Source organism: Leptonychotes weddellii, chromosome 5 (assembly GCF_054177405.1).
Source record: "Leptonychotes weddellii isolate Sample4059 chromosome 5, ASM5417740v2, whole genome shotgun sequence".
NCBI classification, from domain to species: domain Eukaryota; kingdom Metazoa; phylum Chordata; class Mammalia; order Carnivora; family Phocidae; genus Leptonychotes; species Leptonychotes weddellii.
This window is the reverse complement of record NC_138373.1, coordinates 56,283,209-56,301,128: the sequence shown is the minus strand read 5'-3', so window position 1 is coordinate 56,301,128 and position 17,920 is coordinate 56,283,209. Positions and strand designations below refer to the sequence as shown.

The window sequence follows — 17,920 nt, the reverse complement described above, 5'->3', positions numbered from 1 at the left end:
ATTTCCAGAGTTTATGCATTTATATCTCTTTCATGGACTTAAAAATGTAGCCAAAAAAGAAACAAAGAGAAAACTATAGTAAATGGAATGTATTCATGGGGGTGGAAGAGAGCTGTTGTTCTGGACCTTGGAGTCAGACTTACACAGCATGTCCTGAAACCTATCACATAATGAAAGCTGTATTTTAAAGGCACCTTACATATCATACAAAATTCTGCTTCAAAGAAAGAAATGAATAAAGGGAAGCAAACCTACGCATTTAGCCTACCCTTAACAGAGGCTTAGGGGGTTAACTCAGGCATAGATGTGTGGTAATTGTGGTTAGATAGACTTATTCTTGATGGATTTAAATGCGCAACTGGAAATAAAAGGTTTTTTTGAAATATGAATTGCTTCCAAAAAAAAAAAAAAAAAAACCTTCAACAAAAGATGAGGATGATGGGTTCCCTTTCATTCCTAAAAATAATCTCTACATCCTCTGAACAGTTTGCTTACATAAAGGAACAATCTTAGAGGAAAAGAGGAATCTTAGTGGAGAGTCGTAGACTATTTGGGCACACCAGAAAACCCGCTGTGTTAATAACTTTGCTCTCTTAACTTTTAAAGTTCAAGATCTCTGCTTTTAGGTTTTAACTATTGACTATTTTATCTTCCAAGTCCTACCTGGAAGAGCAAACATTGAATTATTAGTCACTAAGGCCCTAATTGGCATTTATCATATCCTTTTTGTTTATAACTAGTAAGTAAGATTAAGCATGGAAGAAATTAAAAGTTGGAGATTAAGACGAATAAGGGAATTACTTTTGGAGCTGAGGGCAGGAGAGTTCAATAAAGACAGCAGAAGGCATCTGTGAGAAAGCTCAGAGAACAGTGACTTCATTTATGCTTGAGTCCGGTTCTTCCTCCACCCACCCATCTGCCTCCCTCATTCAATCCGTGGGAAACCAAGAACCCCAGTATGCTAAACCAAACATAAACAGATGGTTTCTTCTAATTCCCTCCTCTCTTCCTTCTCTTCCTTTTCCTTTTCCTTTTCCCCCTCTTATTAAGATTTTGATTGTTTAATTTATTCTCTGAATCATAGAGAAAACCCATAAATTAAAAGTGAAGAATTTCCTCTCCACTTGAATATGGATCAGCATGCATGTTGCTTCTCAGTTTACTCATTTAATTTGTTACTTATTCATTTATTTAGTGAGACAGTCAACAAAATTTTGGAAGTTCTGAAAAATACGAAAAGTAAATCCATGAATATGTCGTAAAACCCACTTCATTTATTTCTAGCCTATAGATGTATATTTCAGAGATAGTTCGATTACAAAATAGTAATTGATTACTATTAACCATTGGAAAGTTTTAGTTTTGAAATCTTGAGTTTTAGGTGCCTATAGGTCATTCAGGTAGAGCTGTCTTATAGGAAAGTGAAAATATGGGTCTAGACTTCCAGAAAGAGGTGTAGGCTGAAGATAAAGACAGAATCATTATTTTAAAAAAATTCAAAATTTGATTACTTCTAGAAAACTGCTTTAGTAATAGTTCAATTTTTGATGAGGTTAAAGACAATTTTTTAAAAATCCCTTACATTGTAAAACTTTTTTCTCCTTTTTTATAACATTAACTTTTCAGTAATTCTCTACTGTCAAATTTCTAAATGTACTTATTTCTCTTGTGTGTCTTTTTGAGTTGATAGCCTAATCCTAATGCATTTTTATAATATATTTTAGAGCAAAAAGTAACTAAGTAGGATCCGAACAGAGAAGAAAGACTAATTAAAACATCCCTCAGTTATTGTGACCTTTTTGAATTCTGTATGGAAGGGTTAGCATTTATAATCTAATTAAAACTTACAAATTTATTATTTGAAAATCTTTCCAGAACCATGTCTCTAATGTAAGATGTAAAACTTCAAAATACCAAGATAATTACCTAATGGCAAACATGTTATGATTTGCTAATAAACATTAAGACTAACTGAAACAGCAGAATTTAGTGAAACAAATAGTTAGAATTGACAATCAAAATGTAAATAGGATTAGTTAATATATCCCTCCTTTTTTTTTTTTTTCATTTTGTCTTCGGGCAAACAAGTTTAGGAATGATGCACATGTGGACTGAATTCCATGATACCCATTTAATGATTCTTACTGCTCACAAATTGGGGAAAATCAAAATCCAACTTACTCTATGTAATCTAGAGATATTTACACTACTTTAGAGGCTGAGTTTTGAATTCCTGTCTCCATCATCTTTGCATCTAAGTAGCAGTTGTTTTCCCACAACGCTATAATCTGCTTTTACTTTTTGCCTGTCAGATATAATACTGCTATTTTAAATTTCTGAACTGGCTAACTCTAGCATATAAGGAGCACCTCATACACCTCATTAAATCATCTATTGGTTTATTCACTGAAATGCTCATCATATTTCTTTGTACATTTATAAGTATCTTGTCAGAAGTGAAACTTTTGTGTTAACATGGAATATAAGGAACATAAACAAGTCTTAGCATGTTTAGACTATTTCCAAATATCAAAGTATGAAATGTCTCCTTGTTTTACACTTTGTCTAGTCATTCCATATACTTCCAAACATGCTACAGAAGACAGACAATGTGTCAAAGACAAGCTTAACAGTTCTGAGCTGTTCTGTTCCTGTTCTCACATTGTTTTGTTTTTTTTCTTAAACAAGGAGATGAAGAGATGCTGATGTTGTCTGGCTAACATTTGCCTATGTGTGAGCAGTAGTACTTTATTTGGTTTTGTTTGTTTGTTTAAAAATTTATCCGGGGGCGCCTGGGTGGCTCAGTCAGTTAAGCGTCTGCCTTCGGCTCAGGTCATGGTCTCAGGGTCCTGGGATCGAGCCCCGCATCGGGCTCCTTGCTCTGCGGGAAGCCTGCTTCTCCCTCTCCCCCTGCTTGTGTTCCCTCTCTCTCTCTCTGTCAAATAAATAAATAAAATCTTTAAAAAAAAATTTATCCGTTTATTTTAGAGAGAGAGAGCGTAAGTGGGGGCAGGGACAGAGGAAGAGAGAGAGAATCCTCAAGCAGACTCCCTGCTGAACACAGAGCCTACCGCAGGGCTCCATCCCAGGACCCCGAGATCATGACCTGAGCCGAAATCAAGAGTCAGCCACTCAACTGACTGAGCCATCCAAGCGCCCCATGGGGGAACAGTAATATTTTAAAATAGTTGCCTTGCAGATCACAATTTTCAACATACCAAACTGAAAAAGAAAAAAAAAATTCTGAGATTAGACAGTGTTCAAATGATGGAGAAAGAGTGCTGAGATCTGTTGCTACTTAGCAATTAGGTGAAACTGAGCAATGATTTGTGAAGTTTCTTTTGAATTTCTACAATTATAAAATACATTTATGTTTAAAAAAATGATTGATGTCAAACTCAAATGATATTTAAGTTCATCTTTATAACAAAGACTGATTATTCGAAGAAGCAAAATGCTTTACCTTATTAATATCTTTTAAACTACTTAATATTTTATATTTTATTATTCCATTAGGATTCTTCATGAGGAGGAATTTATTGTTCTTTCAATTAACAACTTATTATTTGAAAATATATCAATCTCAATAGCTTTCAATCAATAATAGAAATCTAAGCAAAAGGCATATTTTGTTTCAGGAATTTCATGCCACTTTGTTTGAGTAATCCTTCTCAAGGTGAGATCCTTTAGTTTGTGTACTTCACTTGTGTATGCTTTTTTGACACTTAGAGAATTTATCTTCATTATGTGAAATACGAGTTGCTCTGCTTATTGGGACTGAAAGAAAAAGAGAATTGAAGTTTGCAAATAGATTACAGAGAAGTAAAAGCTATTTTTGTAAGGAAACCATGGGAAAAATGAGGACAAATAAGGACATGATCATCTACATTTTAGAAATGCATTCTAGTGGCATCTTAGCAGAGGATAAGTGCTGAGAGGTGGGAAGAAGTCTGAAGGAAGAGCTTTGGTATTAAGTTGTTGAGGACATAAGCATGAGGGATGAGCTTAGCTGAGTAAAGTTTATCCAAAATACTCTCTCTCATGTATCTGTTATTCTGCATCTCTGCACTTGCTGTGATAGCAACTTTGAGCTATAATATCAGGCAGTGAACTTCTGAAAGATGAGCCATTTCGGGAGTAGGAGGGGAAAGCACCTGTGTGTGTTCACATTATCTGAAACAAAACTAAGCAAATGGGCAAGTATCTCATGTAAATCCTGCAAAAGCAACTTAGATGTTTCCGTGTCACAGTAAGTGGTGAATCATAATTAATAATGAATGACTTGTTATTTCTAATTTCACATGTATAAAAATATCATTGATTTTTTAAATTTGGTGTGCTATGGTGTTTTAAAGAATATGAAACTATGTGTATGTTACTCTGGACTTTATTTTTGGATAAATTAATTTTTCCAAAAGGTCTTAAACAGGTCAACTACAAATTACCAAATTATGTGAAAATGGGCTTTCTTGTGAGCTTTTAGAAATTAGAGATAATTCCTAGAATGTTAAAATTTCCTCTAAAGTTTTGCATAAAACTGTCAAGGATCTTAAATTGAATAGTAACTTTTTAAATAACATTTGAACCAAACTCCTTACTTGTAATTTATTTTAAAATGCTCTAGTAGTGCTACATGTTTTTGTTATTATATTACATGTAATTCTGTTCCTTTGGGCAAGAAAATGGCTGAGGATCAGATTAGATGTACAGAAGAAATCACATTGACTTGGGAATCAGCAGTGGTAGATGATGGGACCTTGTTCTGTCACTCATCGGCTGAGTGAGCTTAGATAGACTGTTGACCTCACTTTATCTGTCCATGAAAGATTGATGATGAATTACCATTGACTGAGTGCCTGCTCCATGCTGGGCAGCATTACTGCCAGTTTTTACAACAGAACTTCAATGAGAGGGGTATCATTTCTCCCATTTTATAAATGAAGAAACTCAGAAGGTTCAGCAATTTGCCCAAGATGACACAGATAATAAGCAGCCAATGATGAGATTCCAAACCATCTGGTTATAACGCTCATGTATTTTACTCCATGAATTTAAAATTTTCTGTGGTACTGTTTGAGAAGATGGCAGTGTAAGAGGATCCTAAGCTCACCTCATCCCTTGGTTATACCTAGATAACAGACATATCAGTGGAACTAACCCAGAAAATGAACTGAACACTGGCAAAATAGACTGTCCACAGTTAATTGTAGGGAGGAGGCTGTATTAAAAATGGTAGGAAGGACAGAGTTCCAGTCAAAAACCAAACTGACCTGAGAGAGTGACCACAATGGGGGGACACCACAAGAATGGAGAAGGGAGAGGAACATACCCCACACCAGACATCCCAGACCTGGGGGCCTACACTGAGAAAACAAGTCTCCAAAACATTTGGCTTTGCAAACCAGATGGGCTTAACTTCACAAGTTTTTATAATCAGTGGGGTTTAACACCAGGAACTTCAAAAATCAGCTAGGAGTGCTGGAGGGCAATAGGAAACTGAGTGCCCATGGTTAAAGAGCCAGGATAACAAAAAGCACCTCCAAGATGCAGCATAAAAGGAACAGTTTGAAAGTACCTAGGGTATCCAGGAAGATTTATTTCCTAGTCTCAAGACATGCACTGGAGGGGTAGGGGTCTTTAAGAGACTTCTCCAAGAACAAAAAAACTGTTAGGTGCCATTTCTCTTCCCCCTGCCCAGCCTAGATACCAAGACACCTGCAGGAACCAGCACAAACACCCACCACCTAGTTTGCTAACGTGGCATGCCCTATCCCTGCATTCTCCTGTGGACTTCCCCTATCCAATCCACACCACTATGCAGGCATCCCTCCAAGCAGCACCTGACATGTCTCATTCTGCAAGCAGCCCTGACAGTGACCAGCATCACTCCAAAGGGACTTTTGCCCTGTGGGAGATAACCACATACACCAGTTCAACTGCAACCCCAACAATGGGCTGGGGGCAAACAACTGATCCGATTGCTGGCTCTGCCTATCAATAAAAGCCTTTCAGGAGACAACACAGGAAGAGCATCCTACAGTTCTCTGTGACCCCAGGACTAGACTGAGGGCAGGTATCTGGTCTGACCCAACTATAAGCCCAAGATGGCTGCAACTGGCCACTTCTCAGCACAGGGACCAAACTCTGCCCACAACAGGCAGAGAGTGCTATTGCAGATAACAAGTTGAAGGCAAATATGGCTCAACCACAACGGTAGGGTGCATGCAACATACTTAGGAGACACCCCTGAAATGCCAGGTTCTGGTGAACAGGGGGCACTGTGCTACAGGGCACCACAGAATCTCTTCTTCATAAGGCCACTACTTTCAAGATCAGGAGATGTAGCTGACTTTCCTAATACATAGAGACAAACACAGAAAGTTAGACAAAATGAGGAGTCAGGGGAATATGTCCCAAATGAAAGAACAGGACAAAATAACAGTAATAAAGAAAGATATTTACTGGACTTGAGGAAAGAATGAAGTATCTCAGTGAGACATTCAACAAAGAGAAAATATAGAAAAGAACCAATCAGAGATGAAGAACTCAGTAACTGAAATTAAAAATGCACTAGAGGGAATAAGTAGTAGACTAGAGGAAGCAGAAAAATGGATCAGCAAGCTGGAAGACAGAGTAATGGAAAGCAACCAAGCTAAACAGCAAAAACAAAAAAAATAATAAAAAATTAGAAAAGGTGAGAGAACTCAGTGACTCATCCAGCATAATAATGTTCACATAATAGGGATCCCAGAAGGAGAAGAGAGAGAAAAGGAGGCAAAATTTTATTTGAAGAAATAATACCTGAAAACGTCTCTAATCTGGGGAAGGAAACAGATATCCAGATTCAGGAGGCACAGAGAGCCCCCAACAATAACAACCTAAGGAGGTCCACACCAAGACACATAACAATTAAAATGGTAAAAAGTAGTGATACAGAGAAAGACAAGACAAGGATGTCTACTCTCACCACTTTTATTCAACATAGAACTAGAAGTCCTAGCCACAGCAATCAGACAACAGAAAGAAATAAAAGATATCCAAATTGGTAAGGAAGAAGTAAAACTTTCACTGTTTGCAGGTGACATGATACTATATACAGAAAACTTTAAAAACTCCACCAAAAAAAAAAATACTAGAACTGATAAATGAATCCAGTAAAGTCACAAGATACATTATGAATATACAGAAATCTGTTGCATTTCTATACACTAATAATGAAGTAGCAGAAAGAGAAAAAAGCAATCCCATTCACAATTACACCAAAAATAATAAAATAATTAGGAATAAACTCAACCAAGGAGGTGAAAGACCTGTACTCTAAAAACTATAAAACACTGATGAAAGAAATTGAAGATGACATATACAAATGGAAAGATATTCCATTCTCATGAATTGGGAGAATTAATATTGTTATAATGTCCATACTATCCAAAGCAATCTACAGATTCAATGCAATCCCTATCAAACTATCAATAGCATTTTGCACAGAACTGGATCCTAAAATTTGTGTGGAACCATAAAAGACGACAAATAGCCAAAGCAATCTTGAAAAAGAACAGAACTGGAGGTATCACAATCCCAGGTTTCAAGATATACTACAGAGCTATAGTAATCAAAACAGTATGGTACTGACACAAAAATAGACACACAGATCAATGGAACAGAATAGAGAGCCCAGACATAAACCTACATTTTTTGTTGACAGTATGACAAAGTGGGCAAGTATATACAATGGGAAAAAAGATAGTCTCTTCAACAAATGATGGGAAACTGAGAATGAAACTGAACTACTTTCTTATACCATACACAAAAATAAGCTCAAAATGGATTATAGACCTAAATCTGAGACCTGAAAGCATAAAATTCTTGGAAGAAAGCATAGGCAGTAATCCCTTTGACATGAGCCATAAAAACAATTTTCTTAGATATGTCTCCTTTGGCAAGGGAAACAAAAGTAAAATTAAACTATTGGGACTACACCAAAATAAAAAGCTTTTGTACAGTGAAGGAAATCATCAACAAAACAAAAAGACAACCTACTGAATGGGAGAAGATATTTGCACATGATATATCTGGTAATGGGTTAATATCCTAAATATATAAAGAACTTACACAACTCAACATCAAAAAAATAAATAATCCAATTAAAAAATGGGCAGGGACCTGAATAGACATTTTTCCAAAGAAGACATGCAGATGGCCAACAAACGCATGAAAAGATGCTCAACATCACTCATCAGGGAAATGCAAATGAAAACCACAATGAGTTATTACCTTACACCTGTCAAAATGGCTAAAATCAAAAACGCAAGATGTGGAGAAAAAGGAACCCCCATGCACTGTTGGTAGAATGTAAATTGGTGTAGTCACTGTGGAAAAAAATATGGAAGCACCTCAAAAAATTAAAAAATAGGATTATCATATGATCCAGTAATTCCATGACTGGGTATTTACCCAAAGAAAATGAAAACATGAATTTGAAAAGGTATATGCACCCCTATGTTTCTCGCAGCATTATTTAGTATAGCCAGGATACTGAAGCAACCCAGATGTCCCTCGATAGATGAATGGATCAAGAAAAAGTGGTATATATACACAATGGAATATTAATCAGGCATAAAAAAGAATGAAATCTTGCCATTTCCAGCAACATGGATGGATCTAGAGGGTATAATGCTAAGTAAAAACAGAGAAAGACACATACCATATGATTTCATTCATATGTGGAATTTAAGAAACAAAATTAAAAAAAGAAAAAAGAGAAAGACAAAAAAAACAGACTCTTAAACATAGAGAACAAACTGGTGGTTGCCAAAGGGAATGAGAGGGTTGAGTGAAATGGTGAAGGGGATTAAGAGTATATTTATCATGATGAGCACTTAACGTATAGAAGTTGTTGAATCATTATATCATACACCTGAAACTAATATAATACTGTATGTTAATTATACTTGAATAAAAATTTAAAATAAGTAAACTAAATAAAATAAAACTCTCTAAATTGCTTTTATTTCACTTTAGCAATCTCTGTCCTGAATATATTCTTTTGCTTTTTCTGTACTTTTTTCATTGCTGATAATGTTTTGGAAAAACCAAGACTGATTTTAACTAACCACATTTTGGGCAATTGTTCCCTGACAAATTTTCTAAATGTGAATGGTTTTTCAATATTTCATCACAGATCTTCTAAGACAAAGTAATTGCATGTAGTCTGTCAAACCAGATGTAGTCTGTTCTCGTTTATTTATATAACTGTAAATAAAATTATTAAAAAATAGCATCCTCATATTTCTCAATGTTAGGATTCTCTTTAAGGCCACTTTTATATCTTGCTTCCAATTTGTTACTGTGTAATTGTTTCATCACGTGTTTGTTTATTTGTAATCTCCCTGTCCATGGATTTCTCTAAAGAAATAGAAGAAGTCTGTTCTGCTAGCATGGCTAATTCTTTTTGTAAATGATCTAGATTTACAGTCTTGGTTTATGATCCAAACTTATGCCAGTTCATTCTTTTCAGAATCTAATTCTCTTGCTTTATTATATTTTCATCATGCATTCTGAGGTACAGCTGTGTAAAACTACCTTCATGCTCACAGGTTCCTTTTGTAATAGAAAGAACCTTTAATTGCTATAAGACTAAAGAAATCAGCTATAATTCAAAATAGCTGCACTGTTTTAGCAAGATATACATTAATTTCCCCAGTGGCTAAAAATGTTTTAAAAATATAAATGAAGTAGTTAGTCCTTGTAGAATCAAGGAAATAATGACAAACCATTTTAATTGTTTTTTAAAAAGCAGACTTCAGCATTCTCATCGCCTTATTACTTCCAGTGACTTAGCTTCCTCTGGATGCCTACATCATGAGTAAATCTTGTGACAGCTGCAACTGTGCTTCATCTTATGCCTCTCTACCTTGCATCCAAGGATTATGAAATTTAGAAATTGACTTTGACATAATTTAATAAAATTTGTATAATAAGATTAGCTCTTTTCTTTAGTATACAGGTTTGATACCTGACTGTTACAAACTTTCTTTAAGTCAGTTCAGAAAGTTTAAGAAATGGGGCAGGTGGGGTGGAGTGGAGTGAGGTGAAATCTGCACACCTCTATTGTAAACTCTGGAATTATATTTATTAGGCTTTATAGATTCTAAATGAGAGAGTTAGGCTCAATGATAACTCCCCCAGCTCTATAGTTACCAGTAAGTATCATAAAAATACTGTTTGTTAATTTTATGCATCCAGTTGGTACTGAATAAAAACTTACGAAGTAGATACTAGTTGGGAAGACCTTCGTTTAGACTTCTTGGCATATTATGATGCCTAGTGGTGGAATTTTCCAATAACTAAATTGTCACATTTTAGAACACTTTAATTTTACTTAATTTAATTATCAAAAATGCATATTACTTAGCAATGCATGATTACATCTCCAAAGAAATGAATATATTTTTGAATAAGTTGCTCTGTCCTCAAATCTATCCACTCCTCCAGAAGAAAAAAAAAAAACATTGTTATCAGCTTGGTATGTATCTTCCAGATATGTATTTGATATATTTATATATATCTAGAATATATATAGTGTTGACTTGTATTATGTATGTATTTTAAATAAATAGTATATTGTATATTATTGATCCTCTTTCAATAAAGTTTTCTCAGAATTTCTCAGTTAGCAATTCTGGTTAAAGGGCTACATACCACCATTTCTATCTCAGGCACAACTGTGAAGGAGATGAAATTATCTCTTGGGCTCTATTATTTTGCTCATTATATCCCTTGCTCATCTTCATTTTTCTTTTTTTTAAAGTTTTTATATTAATTCCAGTTAGTTAACATACAGTGTAATATTAGTTTCAGGTATACAATATAGTGATTTAACACTTCCATACATCATCCTGTGCTCATCACAAGTGCACTTCTTAATCCCCATCACCTGTTTCACCCATCCCCCCACCACCTCCCCTCTGGCGACATCAGAGTCTGTTTCTTGGTTTGCCTCTTTCTCTTTTTTTTTTCCCTTTGCCTGTTTGCTTCGTTTCTTAAATTCTACATATAAGTGAAATCATATGGTATTTGTCTTTCTCTGACTGACTTATTTCACTTAGCATAATGCTCTCTAGCTCCATCCACATCAATATAAATGGCAAGATTTCATTCTTTTTGTGGCTGAATAAGAGTCCATTGTAAATATATACCACATCTTCTTTATCCATGTATCAGTTGAGGGACAATTGGGCTGTTTCCATAATTTGGCTATTGTAGATAATGCCTATAAACATAGGGGTGTGTGTCTCCCTTTGAATTAGTATTTTTGTATTCTTTTGGTAAATACCTAGTAGTGCAATTCCTGGATCATACGGTATAGTTCTATTTTTAACTTTTTGAGGAACCTCCATACTGTTTTCCAGAGTGGCTGCACCATCTTCATTTTTCAATCCCTCCTCTTTCCTTCCTCATCCTATCACTTAGACTTCAAGGAAAAGATTTCTGTTCTTCACTTTGAACTTAAGTCAGCATGTTACTTACAACATTTGTATATTAATCCTTGGCACCAAGTATAAAATAAAAGGTTTTTCTCTAGTTCAAAGAACTTCCAGTACCAATAAGACAACAGGGAAATGTTTTAGGGAGCATGAGGTTTCTTTTTTTGTCCCTGAAGTCCTACCTATTAGGTACCTACTCATTCTGTAAGGCCATGAAGCCAACTCAGTCCAAGAATATTTTGAAAAGAAAAGTGTACATTTTGAATAGGCCTTCCATTTGATTATGGAACCACTTCTTGGGATTCCAGTTAATAATTTGAAATTATGGGCTCCTCTGCTCAGCCAGGAGCAAGGCAGTGAAGAGTTAAGAAGATTGCTCAACAAAAGGAAACAGGTTATTTACTCTGAGAATATATGCACCACTACCGCTGTTATGTAGTAATAACTATTGTAACGCAGCTAAGAAATACTGGCCCTGAAGCAAACAAAAAGAGCTCCTGGGTTCTCTACCCCCACTTTGGGCTCTTCTGAGGTCATTTGGATTCCAAGCATTAAAAAAAAATTTGACTGCTACTACTATGGATTTCAAATTCACCATCCTGGTGCTGTTTCTTACTTTGAAGAGTGTATACCTACTTGCTAAGAATCAGGCATAATAGTAGCCATTTTGTATACTTTACATTTTATTAAAACCCTCAGATTTAATAAGATAAATATTAGGAAGCCCATTTTATGGGTGAAGACTTTGAAATTCAAGGTGACCTATTCAGTAATTGTTTCATAATTCAGACTGAGATGAAGAGAACTTCAAAGTCTGTCTTTTCCATTAAACCTTGCAGCTTCTCTTCATATCCCTTTCTTTAAAACAATATTGCATAGAGGGGGCACTGGGTGGCTCAGTCGGTTAAGTGTCAACTCTTGATTTCTGCTCGGGTCATGATCTTGGGGTCATGGGATCAAGCCTGGTGTGGGGCTCTACCCTCATCAGGGAGTCTGATATTCTCTCTCTCCCTCTTCCTCCGTTCCCACGTCCCCACCCTGCACTCATGCGAGCATGCTCTCTCTCTCAAATAAATAAATCTTTAAACAATATTACATAGATTGTTTTATAAGCAGTCTTGTGTAATATTTTGGGCTCTCACTCTTAGTGTCATCTTTTTGTAAAGTTTTAAAAATCTAGTATTCATAATTAGGTATGAATGTAATTTGCCATCTTAGAAATTCCACCAGCCAAAACCCATCTACAGGCTTGCTGATAGAAGTTTTCTTTTCACTAAAAGCATCTGCTAGCTAAAATAAAGACCAATAGTGAGAAGCCACTTGAATAATCAAGTCTGTTCGCTGACTAAACTTGTTTCTCCATTGCAAATTCTTCGATTAATGAAAGCCTTGAGTTCTTTTGAGGATTACATAAAGTATTCCTCTATGTCTAACAATGTCCTAGCAGTGTTTTGAAGAGATATTATAATTTTTTTTCTCTGGCTGTCATTTATCTGACATTGTGTGGGGGTTTTTTTGTTTGTTTTTATTTTTATCTGACATTGTTTTAATGTGATGGACTCTTGTGGCTTGAGTTTTTAGCTTCTTTTTGTTGTTGCAAAATCAGTTGCTACTACTTCAAATTATTTTCCTGTGGAGGTACTATATTTGCACCAGGTGTCATTTTTGTATATATTTCATGTTGCATTTAGTGAAAACACAGGTGTTCAAGAATAACCTGTTTTTGTGTTTGTATTCTTTTTTTTTTTTTTAAGATTTTTATTTATTTATTTCACAGAGAGAGACATAGCGAGAGAGGGAACACAAGCAGGGGGACTGGTAGAGGGAGAAGCTGGCTTCCCGCAGAGCAGGGAGCCTGATGTGGGGCTCGATCCCAGGATCCTGGGATCATGACCTGAGCCGAAGGCAGATGCTTAATGACTGAGCCACCCAAGCGCCCCTTGTGTTTGTATTCTTAACTAATATATTTACTCTGTATTGATACTTGAACTCATTGAAGCAAAATTTTTTATTAGAAGATAAAATTCTTTGGTCTTTTATTTCTTGCCATTTCAGTCATTCTGCTTTGGAAAGATAATGCTATTTGAGTCTAACAAAATATCTTAAGATTATTAAGCATATTTATGCATAGTAAACTTTAAATAATTAGGAAATTATTCAAAAATCAATTTATTCTATTGAATTTTCAGTTAAGAATAATTTAAGCATATTCACAAGGTGAAATACCTCTGTTATTTAATGTGATTTATATTATTCACATAGTGGAGCTCTGTTAGGTGAGCTTCGGTGACTATTTTTGACATGATGGGATATATATTACTGAGATGCCAAGACCTTGTGTGTATGTCTGTTTTATCCACTAAAACCCTCCTGCAAGTATTTGTGAAATGGTTAAGGGTTAGCATTCCATATGTACTTGTGGTTGATGTTTCAGAAATACAAGCAAGATATTTTGTATCTGTGAACTTCTTGGATTGAAGGGATCTTCTAAAAAGTGTTCTCAGCTGCTCAGATTGCTCATGGATTCAAATTTTAGAGAACAAAATTCCATGAAGCCACTGGCAATATCATCAAGTCACCACCACCTTTATAGTCAGTCTTTTTTTAGGTTTCAGTTAAGTTCACTTCTGGAATACTAGCCAATTTTCATTTACTGGTTGAGGCATTGTCACAAGAACATAAGTTCTTCCATTCTAGGAATGTAAATTAACAATGACTTTTTCTTTTTCTTTCTTTTTTTTTTTTTTAGAGCATCAGGGCATCAGGTCTTATCCTGTTGGAAACAATTCTTTTTGGGTCTCTGCTTCTATACTTTCCAGTAAGTAACATAATTGTATTTTTAAAATAACCATTTGTTTTATTTTACTCAGGCAGTAATTTTTATATATATGTGTGTGTATTTATATATCTGTATCTATATATCTATGTATGTATATGTGTTTAAATATATGTGTGTATATATATCTATGTATATTATCATATCAATAACTCTTCAAATATATATTACTTTTTTATATATCTATATACAAGTTTATATACCCATATCTATATATAATAGACATATAAAGTAAAGTGGAGGTAATCGTACTTTTCTTCCCAAATTTATGAAGAGGGTTGACTGCTTAAGTGAGCTAACATAAAAAAGGCATGCTTGATATGTATGCTTGCCATATACATATAAATACTGGTTTCCTTCTTCCTTCCCTACTTGAATCAAAACCATGAGACACACCAACAAGTTTGTGCTGAAAAATTCCAGATGGTTACATAGAAAAATAAACAAAATAAATGCATGTGTGGTATTTGTGGCATAGATAATCCTAGTAGACTCTTCCTATCACCCTGGCAACCTGTCTGTAACCACAGGGTAAGTACTTATTTTCCTAATTCAATTCAACTGACTTATATTCAGCAGTTATTGTGTGTTAAGTACTATACTAAACTGGAATGTTTTGTGAGTGAGAGAAACTTGATTTCTCCTCTCAGGAAGCTTACAATTTATAGAATGAGATGAGTCCGTACAGGCAATTATAATATAATTGAAAAAAGCTGAGATACTGTGGAGGCAGGGTGCTGTGGAGACACTTAGGAGAGACAACTAACTAAGTCTAGGGAATAAAATATCACTCGACTGAGATCTGAAAGATGAGTAGATGTTAGAGAAGAAAAAGTTAGGGCTTCCATGGCACCATGTTCTTTTTGGTTTACCTCTTACCTCACTAGCTGCTCCATTTCAGCCTTCTTTGCTGATTCTTAATCTTCTTTCCCACCTCTTAAGTGCCTCAGGCATCATCCCTAGTGGAGCTTTTCATGTTCTATATTCTCCCTCGGTGATCTCATCTAGTCTCAAACTGTTAAATACTGTTTATATACAATGACTCCCAAATTTATATTTCCAGCTTAGACCTTTCCCCTGAGCTCTAAATTCATATTCAATTGCTTACTCTGCAACTCTATTTGAGGGTCTACCAGAATTCCCTATCATGTTCTTAACTGAGATACTTGATCTCCCACACACCCAAAGTCAGTCTCCTCTATCTCCATTGATGACAGCTCTGTCCCATTGGTTACTCAGGCTAAAACTTGGGAGTCATTCTTGACAACTTTCTTTTTCTCACATCCATTAGAAACCCTTCCGAACATAGCAAAAACCCAACCACTCTCTCCACCTCATTCAGTGCTACCATCCTGGTCTAAACCACAATCAGCCTCTTCTGGATTATTGGCGTAGTCCCTCCCTGGCCTCTGTCTCTCTACACTAACACCCCTGTGATCTGTCTATTTTCAAAGTATCAGCTAGTTGTAATGCCCAGTTTAAACCATGACACCCCTCAAAACTCTCAAAAGGTTCACAATTTTACTTATAGTAAAAGCCAATATTCTTAGAATAAGCTCCAAGATCTAACATGATTTGGATCCTGCCCCCCTCTATTTCCCCATTCTCTAACCCTCTTCCCCCACTCAGTGTTTATAAGGGTTCTTAATTTATTCAAGTTTTCTACTTCTTGAATTATATTTCTTCTTAAGATAGAAATTTATTTGGGTATAATCATTTTAACCTTTTCCATAAAATCATCCATATTACTAAAGTTGTCTAACTTACTAGTATGGAGTTATGCACAGTAATTAATAATAGAAGCAATATAATACAAAGAGTCTTTATCATGCCTGGGACTGTTTCTGTATAAATGGCAAGTTATGTATCATAACATTTCATCTTCCCCATAGAACTACCAGAAAGATGCTTAGCCAAAGTTACAGAATCACCCAATTAGGAAGTAAAGACCCAAATGACTTCACTAATCTGAATAATAATCATCTGAATATCTGTTGTTGCAGTCACCATCATCTTATTTCCTGAACCTCTGCTATTTTAAAATACACTTTCTATCCAGTAGCCAGGAGGATATTTTTAAAATATAAAATCTAGGGGCGCCTGGGTGGCTCAGTCGGTTAAGCGACTGCCTTCGGCTCAGGTCATGATCTCAGGGTCCTGGGATCGAGCCCCGCATCGGGCTCCCTGCTCGGCGGGAAGCCTGCTTCTCCCTCTCCCACTCCCCCTGCTTGTGTTCCCTCTCTCACTGTCTCTCTCTCTGTCAAATAAATAAATAAAATCTTAAAAAAAAAATAATAAAAAAAATAAAATATAAAATCTAATCTGTCACTACTTCTATAGCTAGCTTCCCAGAGTTCTTAGAATAAAGATCAAAACCCTTGATATGGTGTATGATGTTATCTATAGTGTGGTCCTTGCCCACCTCCCCAGCCTCATCCAGTACCACTTTTCTTCTCACTTTCTGCACCCAGCTACTCTGGCCTTTCCGTTCATAAATGATATATAATCTCTCTCATGGTGGTATTATAATGGCTCCCCAAAAATGTCCATTGTCCTAATCCCTGGAACCTACAAGTATGTTACCTTACATGTAAAATGGGACATGATGAAATAAAGGACTTTGAGATAAAGAGGTTATCATGGATTTTGTAGATGGACTCAAGGGTCCTAAGTGAAAATGAGAAGCAAAGAGAGAGAACCAAAGAGAAACTATCGTGAAAAAGATTGGACTGACTCTTGCTGGCTCTGAAGATGGATGAAAGAAACCACAAGCCAAGGGATGTAGGCAGTCTCTAGAAGCTGGAAAAGGCAAGGAAACAGATTCTTCCCGAGAACCTCCAGAAAGAACACCATGATTTTAGCTCTGTAAGATCCATTTTGAACTTCTGAAGTCCATAACTGTAAGATAATAGATCTGTATTGTTTTAAGCCACTAAGTTTGTGGTAGTATGTTACAGCAGTAAGAAACTAAGACGCCTCTTAGGACGTTTTCACATGCTTTTCCTTCAGTTTTGAAGAGTCCTCCTTTCTTCCTACCCACCCCTGCCCCCCGCCATCTCATGACTTCTTTTGCCTAATTAACAACTTGCTAGTTATCCTTCAGATTTCTACTTAAATATCACTTTTTTAGGAGAGGTTTCTTTCCTTGACTCCAAATCAGAATCAAATTCCTTTTAATAGTTTCTCATGGAATCCCACTGTCTTTCTTGACAAACCCCATCTCAGTTTGTAAGTGTACATTCACAAATGCCATTATTTGATTAATGTCATTCTCCTGCACAAACTCTAGTTCTTTGAGAATAAGGAGATGATACAGTTATTTTGCGCACAGCCAAGTACCTATAACCATAGTTGAAGCACAGTAAATATGTAGTGAGTGAAGAAATGAGGATATACTTGAATGAATTTAGACCTGTACCCCAAACTAGTGGCTATTGTCCTATTGAAATAGTAGCTTCCAAAGAATCTGCTTGATTGTGGAAGGCTAAGCATGATGATCCTTATTAATATTACTTTATTTAGTGCTAACAGGCAGTAAAACACTTATTAATGTTATTTTGAGATGTTAGCAAAATTTCATTTTATTTTTTATAAGGTT

At 35.7% G+C, this 17,920-nt stretch overlaps 1 protein-coding gene across 1 annotated transcript in view; it reads left to right on the top strand.

Moving 5' to 3' along the window:
- GPR158 (G protein-coupled receptor 158) overlaps positions 1–17,920 on the top strand; it is a 400,766-nt gene that overhangs the window by 266,038 nt on the left and 116,808 nt on the right. The window contains exon 5 of the mRNA XM_081820774.1: positions 14,236–14,304. Coding sequence (XP_081676900.1) covers positions 14,236–14,304 — 69 coding nt within the window. The remainder of the gene's footprint in view (positions 1–14,235; positions 14,305–17,920) is intronic.